This window comes from Uranotaenia lowii, chromosome 2 (assembly GCF_029784155.1).
Source record: "Uranotaenia lowii strain MFRU-FL chromosome 2, ASM2978415v1, whole genome shotgun sequence".
NCBI lineage: Eukaryota > Metazoa > Arthropoda > Insecta > Diptera > Culicidae > Uranotaenia > Uranotaenia lowii.
In genome coordinates, this window is record NC_073692.1 from 174,410,431 (window position 1) to 174,427,192 (window position 16,762).

Below are 16,762 nucleotides of genomic sequence, written 5' to 3' on the forward strand. Positions count from 1 at the left end.
CATAACTTAATTCTTTTGCGGCAAAGCCGCAACCAACGAGGATGAAGGGGCTGAGGCGGCACAAAGCCGCCGAAGCTCCCAAATCCGAGAAGGCCGCCGACCCGCCGTCGGAAGCGGCGGCCCCATTACATTGGTCTAGGTCTGCCGGGGCTTCCTAGGTCTGCGTGAAAGCTAGGGGTGATCCCTTAGCCCCGTCCGCCACGCGACAGCGTGAAGGACAAAACGTCTTCCAAGTTCGAACGCGCAGCGTGAGGAGTCGGATACCAAAACGGTTTTTTAAAGGACCATGATAAGCATTGAATCAATTAAAGTACCCAAACCATAAACAAAGCACAATATTGGTTCTAAAATAAATCATATGAAATATTCAAGAATTCATTAGAAAAAAAAGAAAACAAATAAAAATTCTAGGGGAAAAAATCTGGGATTTGTGCCATTCTTGTAAATGTTCCATTCTGGGGAAAAAAATTCTGGGAAATGGTCCATTCTGGGAAAAAAATTTCTGGTAAATGGTGCATTCTGGGGATTTTTTTTCTGGGAAATGGTTCATTCTGGGGTTTGATTTCGGGTATTTGTCATTCTGGGAAAAATTCATTCTGGGCAATGGTTTTCGGGTAAATGGGATACAATCCTGGAGAACACAAGACACAATCCGGGCAAGTCCTGCTTTACTCTGGCATACGAGGAGAACACGCTACTCGGGAACGAGGAGTTGGTTTCCTGTTAAGCCCGCAGGCCTACGTGGCCCTCATTAGATGGGAACCGATAAACGAAAGAATAATCGTAGCCAGATTTAGAACACGGGTTAGAAACCTTACAATGGTCCAGTGTTATGCGCCAACTGACGGTGCCGACTTGCAGGAGAAAGAGCAGTTTTACAGTCAACTGAACAGCGTGGTAGAGAAAATTCCAAAGGGTGACATTCAAATCCATTTGGGCGACTTCAACGCAAAGATTGGCTCCGACAATCAGGACCTTGAGCGCATCATGGGGCGCCATGGTCTAGGACAGATGAGCGAAAACGGAGAGCTGTTTGTAGAATTTTGTGGCAACAACAACATGGTGATCGGTGGATCGCTCTTCCCCCATCGACCAGCACATAAGGTCACTTGGGTATCCCGAGATGGCCGAACAGAAAATCAAATTGACCACATCTGCATCAGCCGAAAATGGAGAAGGAGCCTTCTTGATGTCCGCAACAAACGAAACGCAGACATTGCATCTGACCATCACCTCGTCCTTGGCGAGATACGACTGAGAGTTGCGCGTGTCCAACGGCGCGAGGAGAAAGTCGGGTGTCGATACGACGTCCGCCGGTTGGAGAATCCAGAGGTGAAAAGGGCATACGTTGAACAGCTAGAATCCCGAGCCTCGGAATTGCCAACAGACGGAACAGTCGAAGAACAGTGGTGTGGAATCAAGAATGCCTTTATCACGACGAGCCATGGTACTCTTGGTAAAGTGTGTGGAAGAAGAAGTGAATGGATGTCGGATGAAACTTGGAGGATGGTCGATGATCGGAGAAAGGCAAAAGTCGGAATTGAGCAGGCATGTACCGGGTCAGCCAAAGCAGCCGCCCGCTTACGATATGCGGAGCTGGAAAAGGCAGTTAAACGAGCTTGTAGACGAGACAAGAGAGCCTGGAGAAACTCCCTAGCTGAAGAGGGAGAAAGAGCCGCCGCCAATAAAGATATCCGATTACTTTATGACATTTCTCGCCGCCTCAGTGGTGCAAGGACTAATGCAAGAATGCCGCTGAAAGACCGAGCAGGTCAGTTATTGACCGATCGAACAGACCAGCTCAAACGATGGACTGAGCACTTCGAACAACTCTTCCGAGTCACGAATAGCGATGGCCAACAGAATCCGCAGCTCGAAGCGCCAACAGCAAGCCGCATAAATGGCGTCAACTCGGAAGCGCCTTCGCTGGCTGAAATAGAAGCGGCAATCAAGAACATGAAATCCAACAAAGCACCTGGTATCGATTGCATCCCTGCTGAAATGCTGAAAGCCGACCCTGCCCTGTCAGCACAAATGTTGCACCGTCTCTTCGCTGACATCTGGGATACTGCAACATTCCCGGCCGACTGGATGCAGGGTATCCTCGTAAAGGTCCCGAAGAAAGGAGACCTGACAGAGTGCGGTAACTGGCGAGGCATAACGTTGATCTGTACAACCCTCAAAGTACTCTGCAAAGCGATCCTGAACAGGATCCAGGAGAAAATTGACGCTACACTCCGACGGCAACAAGCTGGATTCCGATCCGGACGATCATGTGTGGACCACATCACAACGCTACGAATCATACTGGAACAAATCAACGAATTCCAGGACTCTCTTCTGCTGGTGTTCGTTGATTTCGAAAAAGCATTCGACCGACTCAACCATGAAAACATCTGGGCGGCTCTAAGGCGACGAGGGGTCCCAGAGAAACTAGTCCATCTCATCGAAGCACAATACGAGGCATTTTCATGCAAGGTCTTGCACGATGGTGTATTGTCCGAACCAATCCCGGTAACTGCTGGAGTGAGACAAGGATGTATTTTATCACCGCTACTTTTTCTAATCGTAATGGATGAGATTCTGACTGGATCGATCGACTGTGCACCGAACCGAGGATTGCCGTGGAATCCTACAACAATGGAGCAACTGAACGACCTTGACCTGGCTGACGATATTGTTTTGCTCGCCCAAACACAACCGGATATGCAGAGCAAACTCGACGACCTCACCGAAAGTTCAAAGGCAGCAGGTCTCAAAGTCAATGTCGGAAAGACCAAGTCCATGGAGATCAACACAGCAAATCCCTCCAGTTTCATGGTAGCTGGGCAACAAGTTGAGAAAGTGGAGTGCTTCCAGTATCTTGGTAGCCAGATAACGCCTGATGGTGGTACCAGGAAAGACATTGAAACCCGGATCAGAAAGGCCCGATTTGCGTTTGCGAGTCTCCGAAACATCTGACGGTCACGCCAGATCTCTCTACGAACAAAAATCCGAATCTTCAACTCAAACGTCAAATCCGTATTGCTGTACGGGTGCGAAACTTGGTGCACATATGCGGTAACGACGCGAAAACTGCAAGTTTTTGTAAATCGCTGCCTGCGGAATATCATCCGCGCTTGGTGGCCTGGCAACTGGATCTCAAATGAGGAACTACATCGCCGGTGTCATCAAAGGGCGCTAGAAATCGAGATTCGGGAACGTAAGTGGAGATGGATTGGGCACACACTGCGAAAAGATGAGAACGAGATTTGCAGAGAGGCGCTAGATTGGAATCCAGAAGGTCATCGAAGAAGAGGCAGACCCAGAAATTCGTGGCGGCGAAGCCTAGCCGCTGAAATCCGAACTGTCGACGAGAATCTTGAGTGGGACCAGGTGAAGACGCTGGCTCCGGATCGTCAACAGTGGAGGTCTTTTACCACGGCCCTATGCACCGGTGGATCGGCGCTGGATCATTAAGTAAGAAAGTAAGGTTTTCAAAGGGAATGCTTCAAAATGGACGTGTTCGAAAAATGTAAGTTTTCGAAAATCTTTGAATGCTGTTGATTTGACAGTGTAAAGCTTGGAACACTTGGAGTCCCACCATGGATAAGGGGCCTTGGACGCACAGATGATTCTGGGATGGATTTTGTTTTAGCACAAAATTTGTAATCTCTTTGTGTAAGGATTGAATTAAATCAAAAATAATAAACCTTAAAATTGCACTGGTGTGGATGACTTGATCGTTGACCATAGGAAAATATGGACCTAAAGCCCCTCAAAAATTGAAGCTGCGGATTTAGGGACCTGAGAAAACACTTTTCGAACGTGAAATTTTCTCAAAAATACATATTTGTCTTCGGATTTGACTGGAACTATCTTTGTAATGTGTTATTGGAAGTAAATAATCCAAAACCAAGCTTAATTCTAGGGGAGGGTGGCTGGGGGAAGGGGGGTTAGGGTTTTCACTTTCAAATGAGTACAATTTTCACTGAACAAAATCATATGTATTTCGAAAAATATGAAATAAGAGAAGAATAATGATATCTTTTAACAAACTTTTTCAATATTTATAGAACAACCAGGAAGCCGTTTATATTCACTGCAAAAAATGTTAATAAAAAGAAAATTGTCATAATTTGTTTATCTGGTAGTTTGAAATTGTCATTTTCAAAGAACTTTTAAGAATTTCTTGTTATAAATGTCATTTTACAAATGAAAATCATACACACGTTGATGAGCTTCTGAATATTTTTAAGTGCTAGACCAAACAAGAAAATAGTTATGAGATAAGTTTATGTTTATTATGGCTATGAACTACAAAGTGATTAACGGTTATTAAATTTTTCATTGGAGTAGTTTACTGAATAGTGACTTGGAAATTTCGTAATATTATTTGCAATTTGGAAACACAATCCACGTTAAAAATTCTGGTTTTTATATTTTAAATTCTTAATATAAGAAATCAACACCCTAAATATAAATTTTATTGTAAATAAGATTATCATAATCAGGTACTGAAGTATGTAGCTCCCATTCCCAAAACAACGATATAGATTTTGTTCCTAAAAACAACGATTTGAAAAAATATATATTTAATTCATTTTTAATTCTATAATTTTGTTGTCCAGAAGTCATGGTAAATTACTCACAGTCGTCAGAAAAATTGATCATGAAGTTAGAACCTTTTATTCTAAATCTATTGATACTGTACACTTTTGCCAGAAAGTGCACAAATATTTTCAATGAATTTTAATCTTGTATTTTCAAAAAATTTTCCGAAAAACAGAGCAGATAGAAAAAATACTAATTTGCATTCAGTACCCTTGAATAAGTCAAATTCAGTTTTCAAGTTCTTTGCACCTCGGGAAATGTGAATTTTGTTTCTTTGTGTTATAATTGTGAATACAGATTTTGAGTTTTGAAGATGAATTTGAATCTCTTTCATAAAACACCGATTCCTTCCCATTGAAACAGCTTTTATAAATAGTTTTTATTCCTTTTTGGCACTAAAAACTCATAGGAAACGCAAAAATTACAAACACTGCCCACAATTTCTTCTTTTGATTCATTGTTGCTCTGGAATCTGTTGTGTTTTATTAACGCATTAACTTGAATTAAGAAACCTTTACAAAGTTTTTAAATCTTAAACTTTAACTATTAAAATTTCAAATTTTTATATTCAATTTCGGTTTGGTAGTAAATACTTGATTTTTTTACGGTCATCCATTATATGAATGCTTGATGTGATAGATTTCAAACCAAATTTAATTTAATTGGATTTTTTTTTTAAATTTCTTAATATAGGTTAGTTTGAAGTTTCATAATTCATATTTTAATTATGTAAAATCGAGAGGAAGATGAATTCATGCAAGCGAATCTTTACTGTGATTTAAAAACTCAATTGTTATTTTGCAATCTGATTATGAATTCCTTGTAAACGCAAGTAAGAATAGTACTGCATTGGATTTTGGAATGAGTTAGACATCACTTTGTAAAATTTTAAAATTTTCAATAAACCAACTGTAAACAAATGAAATTTATAATGGAGTTTCAGATTCGTCTTAGGTTTTCATCTTGAAGTAGAGTTTTATTATACTATTTTGTCCCGATTCCTTCGGTTTTTAAGATATTTTGAACTACAAAGTAAAATCATAGTGAGGAACTTTCCGTTGCTGAATCTTCCTTAAAAATGGATTGCATGAGGCCTTAACATGTTATATATTACGATTGAATTTATTTTATGAAATATTGGAGTCAAACAGGAAGATTGGAAGGTACCAAAGACTGTTAATTGAAGTCACACGTTTCTTAAGTGTCTACTGGAAAACTGATCACTTCAATGGAGGATGTGACTACAATTTAAATTTTTTACTAATAAGGCAATCTAATTTCTGAAAATTCAATGAAATTGCCTATCTTAAGATTCCATAAATATGTATATAGTTTGAGTATTTTTATTGTTTTCTTCTAGACAGAATGAAAAAGAAACTGCATGATAAAGGCAATCAATGTATGACTTCAAAAGATAAAATATTCAAGTATTTCAGTGTTATATCAATATTCACCCCCTATTTGACTTTTTCAAATTTGTCATTCCATCAAAATTCAAAACATAATGAAGAATAAAGAAGCTCAGATTTTGAAACAAATGCAAAATTTATCACAATTAGCTCATGTAAATTTAGGCATATGAGGGATATTAGTGACAATTAAAAAAAATGTCCTTACATTTCATTCCCTTACTAAAATATTAAAAAGATAAAAGTTTAGCAAATTCAAAGTTAACACTCTAAGTAATTCAACAAAAGTTGATTGATATAATTCAATCCAGAGATTTTTAAGTATCGGCTGCTTGAGTTTGGTAGACTGACTTTTCTTGAATTTTGATCCTTTAAGTTATAAGCAAACTTTTTCGTTGCCACCCTCACGGAGTGGAAATTTTTTGAAATTCAAAAGCACATTTACTAGGGGAAGTTCTAAGTTTTTAAAGAAATTCGAGAATTTACGGGTATTTTGTAACGGTTTTTTCCCGCTTGGGGGGGGGGGGGGGGGGGTGATCACCCCGATCACCCCCCATAGGACCGTGCCTGGCTTAATTATGTGTTTTGAAACACCTTAAATCTGAAATGTGTAGGCGAAATATATGCAATCTCCCTTTTATAAAGTTTATTGATTGAAATAGCATTCTTGAACAAAACGACATTGTTTGAAATGTTTGTAACTTCTGTAACATTTCATTAATCTTTATTCACCAAAACATTTTTGGTGAAATGTTTTTTGGTCATATTCAGTTCCACAAAATAAGATTGTTTTTTTTCTATTAATAAAAGTCATATAACATTTCATGCATTTTCATTCATTGAATCCGAAAGCAGGTTTAATTTCTTTGAAAATTTCACGTAAGATAAGTGTCATTTCAAGACCTCAAACCAGCGGCTTCGAATTTTTTGGTATTGGATTTAAATTTGCCACTGTCTGTTGTCATTAGGTTTATTTGAATTCTTCTAACCGTTTTCTATTTTATCGAAAAGTTCGACTTCCTCCAAATTTAAACTTTTTTTCACTACTATTCTACCCTCAATTCTCAAACCATGCTATCGAACACACCGGCTCAAATCAACGACGGCTGAGCTGTAACCAAACACAGGTGTCGGCAAACATCAATCAACGATTGCATTTTCACGCGTAATCGATAGTCGCTGCAGTTCTTCTGGGCTAGGAGAGCGCGGCTGCTGAATGTTCCACGATCGATGGAGCAAATCCTTGTGCAGCAATGCAACCTGTTGGGTAAACATGTGTCATGCCGACTCTAAGGCTCTGCACTGCTCAAACATTGTAGCCATTGCATGCATTGCTTTGGTACCTACCCGAATGCGCTCTTTGGTGCTCAAATCGGCCAACGCTGGTCCTGCACTCGATACGACGATGCCAGCTATCGCGTAGTAGCAGCAAATTAGCCTGAAAGTGGAAAGATAAAACCATACAAATTAAGTCAAGTCGGGTGCTCTGAAATAGGATACAGAAAGTGTTTTCCGCTCTCGGCTGGAAAACGAGCGAGCGACGGACGGCTCAATTCCAATCAAACAACAGTTTTCAATTAAATCGCTAATTGCCGCTAACTAATTGAGAATCATACCCGCCGTGGAATGATTCTCTTCTTCAGTCGTGTAAAATGTTCGAATGTAAAATTCAAAGAAAATTTCTCGATTTATAGAAACAATCACCTTGTAACAAATTCATTACCTGTAAGATAAGTTCCCAACGTTTCTTTTCCTTGGAGTAACAGATTGTTCCGAATGGATTCTCGAAGAGCTAACGACAATCGTTAATGACGTAACAAAATTCGGTACGAATTTCTTCATCCGAAATAAGAACACTTTTCTACGGAGTCATCATTACTCGTTGAGTGCTATAAGGGGAACCGTGAAACGGAAATCTTAAAACACGGCGCACCAGTACCGGAAATTGCAAAATCAACCAATTCGAGAACCATAGGGAGCATAACAGCTGCTTTGCTCAATTAACGGCAAAATGTTGCATAAAAATCAATTAAACTCGATAGAAGAACCGTTGCAGCACGTCTCCGGGAAAGGAAGGAAATCATTTGTCATTCCATCAAAGTTCTCCATCCCCCGATTGATTATGACTGGGAAGATTATTGGAGCTGTTTCAATTTTAAGATTAAATGCTCTGATGAAGAAAAAAAACGAAATAAAATGCGTCATTTAACAATGTTAAATTTAAGAAAAAATAAGGCTATCCATCTTCCACTATGTCAATATGACACTTTTGGAAGTTTGTAGCTTTTTCAGACGTATCCAAGTGAAAGATTTTGGTGTGGAACCCCCTATCTGTAAGATATATAAAACAGATTTCTGTCTGTCTGTTCCCAATAGACTCAGAAACTACTGAACCGATTTACGTAAAACTTGACAGGTGAGGGTATTGGAGGCCGTGGAAGGTTCCTATTATGATTTGACACCCCTCCCTCTCACAGGATGGGACTCCCAAACAAAAGACAAATGTTTGTATAACTCGAAAATCGATCAAGCAAGTGGTACCAAATTTGAAGTGGGAGGGCATTTGGTTACAAGAAATATTTTAATGATTATTTGAGACCCCTCCTTCTTTCCTGTAGGAAAATAGGACTTAAAATATTTACTTAACCCAAAAACAAATCAAGCAAATGGATCAAAATTTGGCATGGAATGGAATTAGGGTACAAAAAATGTTTTAATGAATATTTCACCCACCTTTCCTTCCACGATATGAAGAGGGGAGGGTGGCTTCCAAACATTTTTTTACGTAACTGGAGAACTAACCGAACAAATGGAACCAAAGTTGGCATGGGAAGATATTTGGGTGCGAGGGTAGTTTTTATGAAAGTTTGAGAACCCTCTCTCTTTCCAATGGGGAAGAAGAAAAGTGGTAGGTGTCTTTTCTTACAATTTTTTACATAACTCAAGGACAAATCATGCAAATGAAACCAAATTGGTCATGGGACGGTATTAGCACAGAGAACAGAGTTCTGGCCCAGAACAAAAATGAGCCGAAAACGTGTGTAAGAATTTGAATTCAAATACGTTAGTTTTTCGGTCAAATATTACTCAGCATAAAACCACTAGAAGGCTGAAAACTAAACGAACTGCCACGATACTCAACAGGTGTGCCAGTTGTTTTTTGAAAAACTGCTTTCACTCTTATGCGATTAATCCTGAAGTTCATAAGATGCAACCAATGTCATAATTAAGTTAATTTTTAGAGGGATTAATATTTTCGATTGGTATTGGAATTTGATCGGATGTGAAGAGGGGGTTTGGATATATTTAAGACAGTAACAAAATCCAAAATTTCACATGATTAACCTTTCCAGAACGTATCCAGGCCGAACAAACCCGGTCTTTTTTACCAGAAATCTTTGCAAAATCCGTGGATTGGAATTCAAAATTTTCAAATTAAAAACCGGACACATCAGTCCATATCCCGGTATTTTTCAAAAATTTCATGTGTTCCAAATTTAAACATGATAAATTGATTTTTCTCGAGACAGCTCGGTGGCATTGATCTTATTTATAATCGAAAACAAAGGTTATAAGTTCAATTTGATGAAGCCAAAATTTTTTATTGTATGTATGTATGTATGTATGTATGTATGTATGACAGTGACTGATAGGTCTTTCGACCCGAGTCGGTACGGGAAGTCTCGATCGCACATTCAAATACTGTTCATGCTTAACTCATCAACAACATTTGCAGTACAAATAAGGGGTCCGTTATCACTGGTTTGGGACAGGTTTGACTCATCTTACTCCCTTCCAACTGTTCGAAACAAATAAAGAATCCTGAAAAGCCACCTAAATAGCCTACTCAGGGCATCCGCAGCAATCGCGAGCAAAGTGAAAATGCTCGCGAGTTTAATCACTTCTTTAACGCACCGGGGGTTAGTATCATGGTGAGCAAAATAGGGCCGTTGCCGTCGGGACCGACAAAATCACCAAATTTGCTCACTAGAAAGGGGCGAGAGCAAACATGCACTGAAAAAAATCTACCGTTTTAAGCAGAATTAAACAAACGACGTTGTTTACTCGATTCTGAATCAATGCGAAGTGGCCAGCAATATGGCTCGGTATGACGGAAGCGAACCACTTTGACATACATACACTGATGAGCCGAGGGCTTCAACGGAGTTGTTAAAAATCGCATCTTGAGCAGAAACATTTTTTTATTGCACAAAAACTAATTCCATGAAATATTTCCGAAAAGCCCTACAAGTCCGACGATATAATGGAGTAATGGTAATAATAATCGAGACCAGTGCGCTGTGCAGGATTTTTGTATCCAACCGGCCAATATGGGTGGCATTCTAGTACTGTCCCTACCGATTCGGCTTTCGAAACGAGGTCTCTCAATAAGTTTGCAAGTAATGGGACCCAGTTTTTCGGAGCAGCAACTATTTCAGTCAGCACGTTGGATAGAAAAAAGTTGAAGATTTTTTAGAAAAGTATGATTTTAATAGAAATATAATAAATAAATAAAGTTGAATTTTAGTTGAACTGTTTAGTTTGTTGAATTTTGTTTTTCGGGTCCATGTGTTAGGAAATATAGGTGCCCGGCGTTTTGAAAGCAAAATCGAGCTTAATTCGAAAATACATTCTTATCTGAACTTATTTTATTCAATCAAGTCGTCCTACAATTCAATAAGTGTTTAATCACAATCCAGCAAACGGGTGACACGGAATTGGAAACACCGTAAGGGAAACTCAACGCTTTGCCGAAAGGATCAAAGTTGAAACGGTCGCCGAAAACAACCACCACCGGTTGAAAGCGGTGTCCTATAGATATGATGACGAGGCCAAGCGAAGCAAACATCCTGCTAACTGCTAAGAAGTTCTTGCTGCATCCGTCATCGGACCCGATTGCTGGTCGTCTAAGCTGCTTGGCCTTAAGGCAATTGCTGCTGCTGTACGGCATGTTCAACCAGGATGTAGACTTTGACGTCACGTTACGGATAGCAGCTAACCCGTCGAATAACTGCCAACAACCCCCAGGCCCTTTTAAGACCAACATTAATCGAAATTTTAGCAAAAAAAAAACTGACGACTTCGAAAATTTACTCGGTCCGTATTAATTTAAGATTAAGATTTTCTTCAAAAGTTTTCTCAGTGCAATGCTAAATTTGAAAATAAAATTATGCTACCGCCCGGTGCGCGTAAGAGTGTGTATCCTAAAACCGGTCCGCTGAAATGAGCAAAACCGGGCCGCGTATACTAACTTATTGGTGCGTTTGCTCTCAAGATTCCTAATTTGCCGAGATACTCCGGCTGGCTTGAACCCACAATCCATTGTATATCAGTTTTTCGCTCGTTTGATGCCCTGTCCTACCCCGCTCTTAACCCCAATAATAGAGTTAAGCTATTTATAATCAAAAAATATTAACACATTTTTAATCATGTTTTAAATCTTACCTTATTAATGACCCTTACAATTTCAATAATTTCAACATAATACTTAGCTTTGGATGCGCTAAAGGCACCAAGCAGCAAACTGCATCCCGTCAAAGCAAACCGGTAAGCAAGCACAATAACAACAACATGACTATGGCACAAAATGGATTGAAAATTAACGATGCGACCTAAGAATGTTTAAAGACAGAATTCCCATTTCTGAGCACTTATTTTATGATCATCGGAACAACAAGATTTTCCCGAACACTTCGCGAATAGTTTGATAATGTTTACTATATTTTCAAATCGATACACAAGCTCAGGGAAACAAACAAAGCGCTTCGACAGACTTCTTGCGAGCTCAAAATGCCTTTCAAATATGATATTTAGGGAAATTCACTTCAAACTTTTCTTCAAAACGGCCGCCTCAACTATTTTTTTACATAGCTCTTCACTTCGGGAAATGGTATTTCTTCACCAGAACAAAAAAAAAATAGAAAACACTGTAGTTCACTTCAACAATAAACGAATTTAATAATTTTAATTTTCCTAGAAACTCAAACGCAAAAAAAATCACGAGTGGAAAAAATATGAAGCCAAAACTTTTTATTTGACGCAAAAATCATATATCGTTAGTTTTATTGGAGCTTTTGGTTTTGATTTTGCCAAAATTGTGGATATATCCGGGAGAAAACCAAGCTTGTTTTTTCCAAATCCAGACCACCCCCAAACCTCGCTCCTAATTTTTTTCTTTGAAAATCCGCGTAAGCTCGTAAATAAAACCAGCCAATCTGGTATCATTACACTAGATACCATTTCTTTAGAAGATCTTTGTTAAGTTTGTTTTTAACGACATCTAGTGGCTATATGCTGAGTTTTTTTTTTTCTTTAAAATAACGGTTGGCAGTTTTACACAAAATTTTAGCTCCAGCCTGAACTCTGTTCCCTGTGGTTTTAGAATGGCTGGCGAATGTGGGACGTCCGAGAAATTGGAGAACGGTTGCAATGGACCGCGAATTTAAGGAATTATGTTCGTCAAGTTATGTCATGAGACGGAATACTGTGAAAATTAAAAAATAAATAAAAAATACCTTTTTATTGAGTTGTAATATTTTTCTGAATCTTTGGCATCCCTCTCCTCTTCCAGTGGGGTGATAGGAAAAGAGAGGGGGCTCCTGTTTAATTTTTAACCCTTCCTTTTTCCTCCTTCCACTGGGACTGGGAAGATAGGAAGGGAAAAGTTAAGCCTGAATACTATCTATAACGCATATCTCGAGAACAATTCGAGCAAATGTAACCGAACTTGGCATGGAAGGGTATTTTAGAACTAAACAGGTTTCTATAGATTTTTGGTTCCTCTCCCTCCTTCCAATGGGGAGATAGTAAAGGGGCTATTTTACATATTTTTGCATAACTTGAGGATTTATCAAGCACAGTTGCATGCGTGTTGTCGTCAAGCGCGGTTTGTTTGTATATATGCTCCGTGTAAAGAATGAATGATATTAATGTTGGTCCGAAAAATGTGAATTAGATGTTGTGATTGAAGGAAGAAGATGCTTATTACAGTGAATATGTATCCAAGATATGTGTCTTAACAAATGAAATAAACATGAGTGATCAAGAAAGAATGCGCGAAAAATGGCGATAGATTTCGGCAAACGTGACTAGGGAAGACAAATTTGGGGCCCGGGCGTCGCCCCGGTGAGGCGAAGAGTGTTCTTCCAACATAGAGAAAGACAATATTATCAATCTGTTTTTTGTGTGGCGGGTGAGGGAAGTGAATCTTAATATTTTGTCTGAAATCGTGTAATGGAATAAAATGTAAAAGTGAAGGCATTATTTCATTTCTGAAATTGAGGCTGGCCTTGGGCCAATCAAGTGTGTTAAGAAAAAACTGCAAACGGGTAGCTGCAAAAAAAGAGATGACTTCAAGTAACACCAGCTGCTGGAAAAGCATCTCTGTTTCGAGCAGTGACCAGATGTAGGCAGAGTAGGTTTGCGCAGCCTGCTATGCTGAGTGCAGAACGGAGGCATAGGAGTTCTGGAAATATGCGTGAAGCGGAAGTGCATATTATCGTCATCATAGCTGGAAGAACGGGTGGAGTTTTCACTGGCGATAACTTACAGAAGCGCGATCTGGGTAAGAGAATTCCAATGATCCCTTATCTTGTTTTTTTTTATGGTTGTGCTGTAAGGCGCTTTGTTACTTTACGCCTTAAACGTAGCTAAAAAACGTTTTAATATAAACGGAGGCATCATGGATTTTAATTATTCAATTTATATTGGAATAGAGTTGATACATCAAATAACTTTGTGAAAATAGTGATTACTACTACAACATAGCTGCAAATGCATTCTGTATCCTTTTAAAAATATTATAAAAATGTTTATGATTATTGGTTGTACTATTATTGTAATTGTTATCATGTATTATCTATATTATTGCATTTTATTCTCATTTTTTTTATATTTTTCCATATATTTCCATATTATTTTATTCCTTATTCAGCAGATACAATTATTATATATTTTTAGAAGGAATGCATCTGGGGATAACTCAAAGAAACTGTTGCAAGCGGCACGGGTAGCCGGCCATTGTAGGTTTCTGAGGGTTGGATGCCTTCTTTCGACGAACCATCGGACCGTGGAAGCCCTAGAAGTAATTCGAAGGCCAAGCCACACAGACATAGGCAGGACCTTGCTACCGATGGGGGAACCATACATACATACATACAACTTGAGGATTTATCAAGCAAAAAGAATCTTTTTTGACATGGTAGACCATATGATACGAGAAATGGTCATTTCTCGCGTGAGCTTTCATTACTTCATATGAAACATTATAAAAATTCACAGAAAACTGCTGCAAAAGCAATAACTTTAAAATTTGCATTTCACATATAAAATATGTTGTCCAGACTACATGTAATGAAAGCTCACGTGAGATATGATTATTCGAAACCCCTCCATTCTTCCATTGAGGGTATAGGAAGTAGTGGCGACCAGGAAAGGGAAAAAGGGAGTCTTCTTTACAGCTTTTTTGACATAAATCGAGCTCTCATCAATCAAAAGCGATCATTTTCTATAAAAGAGGTTTGCTTACGAATAATTTAAGACCCTCATATTTTTCAGGGTGGAGTAGGAAACGAAACAAGTTTTTTCATATATCATTTGGTATAACTTGAAAATTAATGAAAATAATGGAGCCAAACGTGGCATGTGACGTTATTTAGATGCAATGTTTATATTAAAGTTCGGTAGCCAACTCCACTTTGAAATCTCCCTATTGGAAGGAGAATCTATACGAATAAAAAATACATTTTGGCATAATTAAAGATCCAATCTTAAATCCATTTAAAAACTTTCTAAATGGCATAAAACCATTTTAAAACTGTTTCACAACTGTTTTAAGATTTCAACATTAACTTACTAAACGCCATGTTGATTGTAATATTCAATTGAAATTACTGAAGCCATCTTGCTGGAAATAATATTACAATACTAAAACCTAGGCATTTTAAACAAATTTGACAATGTTTGTGGTACTATTTATTGCAACAAATTGCAATAATTGCATCATTTGTGCAAACTGATATGTTCCTAAAATTATTATTTTTTAATTAAAAATATGCTTTACTGTGGTAAACCTTGATTTTCTTTCAGGCGCGCATATGTTTTGATGCTATTTCGTATATATTTCACCAGAAATCCGAGGTTGCAGGAAGTTTCATGCTAAGATATATTGAAAATGAAAATGAAAATATCTTTAAATGGAATCTTCAACAGTCCCCAAACGCTTGGGAGAGTAAGTGAAAACGTGAGATAAAAACACGGAACAGAAAGCTTCCACAGTACAATTCCTTTCAGATTCCATGGCGTAGTTTTAAAAAAGCTTAAGGGGGGGTAGGGTCTAACGGGTATAAAAAAAACACCATTTTCACGATTTTTTTCTAGAGCTATCGTTCAAACAAATGTATTCAAATTTTTTGCATTATCAAAAGCATTGTTAAAAGAACATTAAGTAATTTTTTTTGTAGAAAAATATTGAAAAATGAGCCGGTGACGGAGCATTTTCGAGGATGCTTTTTAGAAAACAGGATTTGCGGTGGACACTGTATCTCAGCACAGAATCATCTGAAGTCAAAAAATCAGAGCAAAATATTTTTAATAGATGTTTTTCTGGACCCCAACGTTTTTATTTAACTTAAGGGGGGGGTAGGGTCTAACGGGTATAAAAAAACACCATTTTCACGATTTTTTTTCTAGAGCTATCGTTCAAACAAATGTATTCAAATTTTTTGCATTATACAAAGCATTGTTAAAAGAACATTTAGTAATTTTTTCGTAGAAAAATATTGAAAAATGAGCCGGTGACGGAGCATTTTCGAGGATGCCTTTTAGAAAACAGGATTTGCGGTGGACACTGTATCTCAGCACAGAATCATCAGAATTCAAAAAATCAGAGCAAAATATTTTTAATAGATGTTTTTCTGGACCCCAACGTTTCTATTTAACTTAAAAATATTTTTATGAAATTTTTGTGACTGTTTGAAGTAAAAACTACGATTTTTCACTTAAAAATCCGCCATTATTCACCTATAAAATCTCCCCAAAGTAAAAAAAATCAAAAAAGAAAAACGTTGGGGTCTGGTATTTTATATGTAGAAACTATGTTCCAAATTTGAAAAGAATCGGATAAGTAGTTTTCAAATGACGATGTCCACGGACTTTAAAAATGTGCTTTCGAGAAAAACGCGTTTGAAGTTTCTGCTCTTGCTTTCTTGCAGTATTAGATAGGAGGAGATAAAGGCCTATAACTTCTACAGTTTTGCTTCAATTGACTTGAAAATTTGACACAACATTCTTGAAATGTTTTTCAATAAGAAAATAAAAAAATAAAAAAATCGATTTTTTGAAAGTGTTAGACCCTACCCCCCCCCTTAAAAAAAAATTTATGAAATTTTTGTGACTGTTTGATGTAAAAACTACGATTTTTCACGAAAAAATCCGCCATTTTTCACCTGTAAAATCTCCCCAAAGTAAAAAAAAACAAAAAAGAAAAACGTTGGGGTCTGGTATTTTAAACGTAGAAAATATGTTCCAAATTTTAAAAGAATTGGGTAAGTAGTTTTCAAATGACGTCCACGGACTTTAAAAATGTGCTTTCGAGAAAAACGCGTTTGAAGTTTCTGCTCTTGCTTTCTTGCAGTATAAGATAGGAGGAGATAAAGGCCTATAACTTCTACAGTTTTGCTTCAATTGACTTGAAAATTTGACACAACATTCTTGAAATGCTTTACAATAAGAAAATAAAAAAATAAAAAAATCGATTTTTT

The 16,762-nt window shown here is 37.9% G+C and overlaps 1 protein-coding gene across 1 annotated transcript in view; it reads right to left on the reverse strand.

Moving 5' to 3' along the window:
- Positions 1-10,953, reverse strand: part of LOC129742100 (GATA zinc finger domain-containing protein 14-like) — a 96,512-nt gene extending 85,559 nt beyond the window's left edge. Inside the window, exons 1-2 of the mRNA XM_055733946.1 lie at positions 10,850-10,953; positions 7,350-7,440 (exon numbers count right to left, since the gene is read on the reverse strand). Of these exons, the coding sequence (XP_055589921.1) occupies positions 7,350-7,440; positions 10,850-10,953 (195 nt within the window). The remainder of the gene's footprint in view (positions 1-7,349; positions 7,441-10,849) is intronic.
- Positions 10,954-16,762: the final 5,809 nt, after the last annotated feature.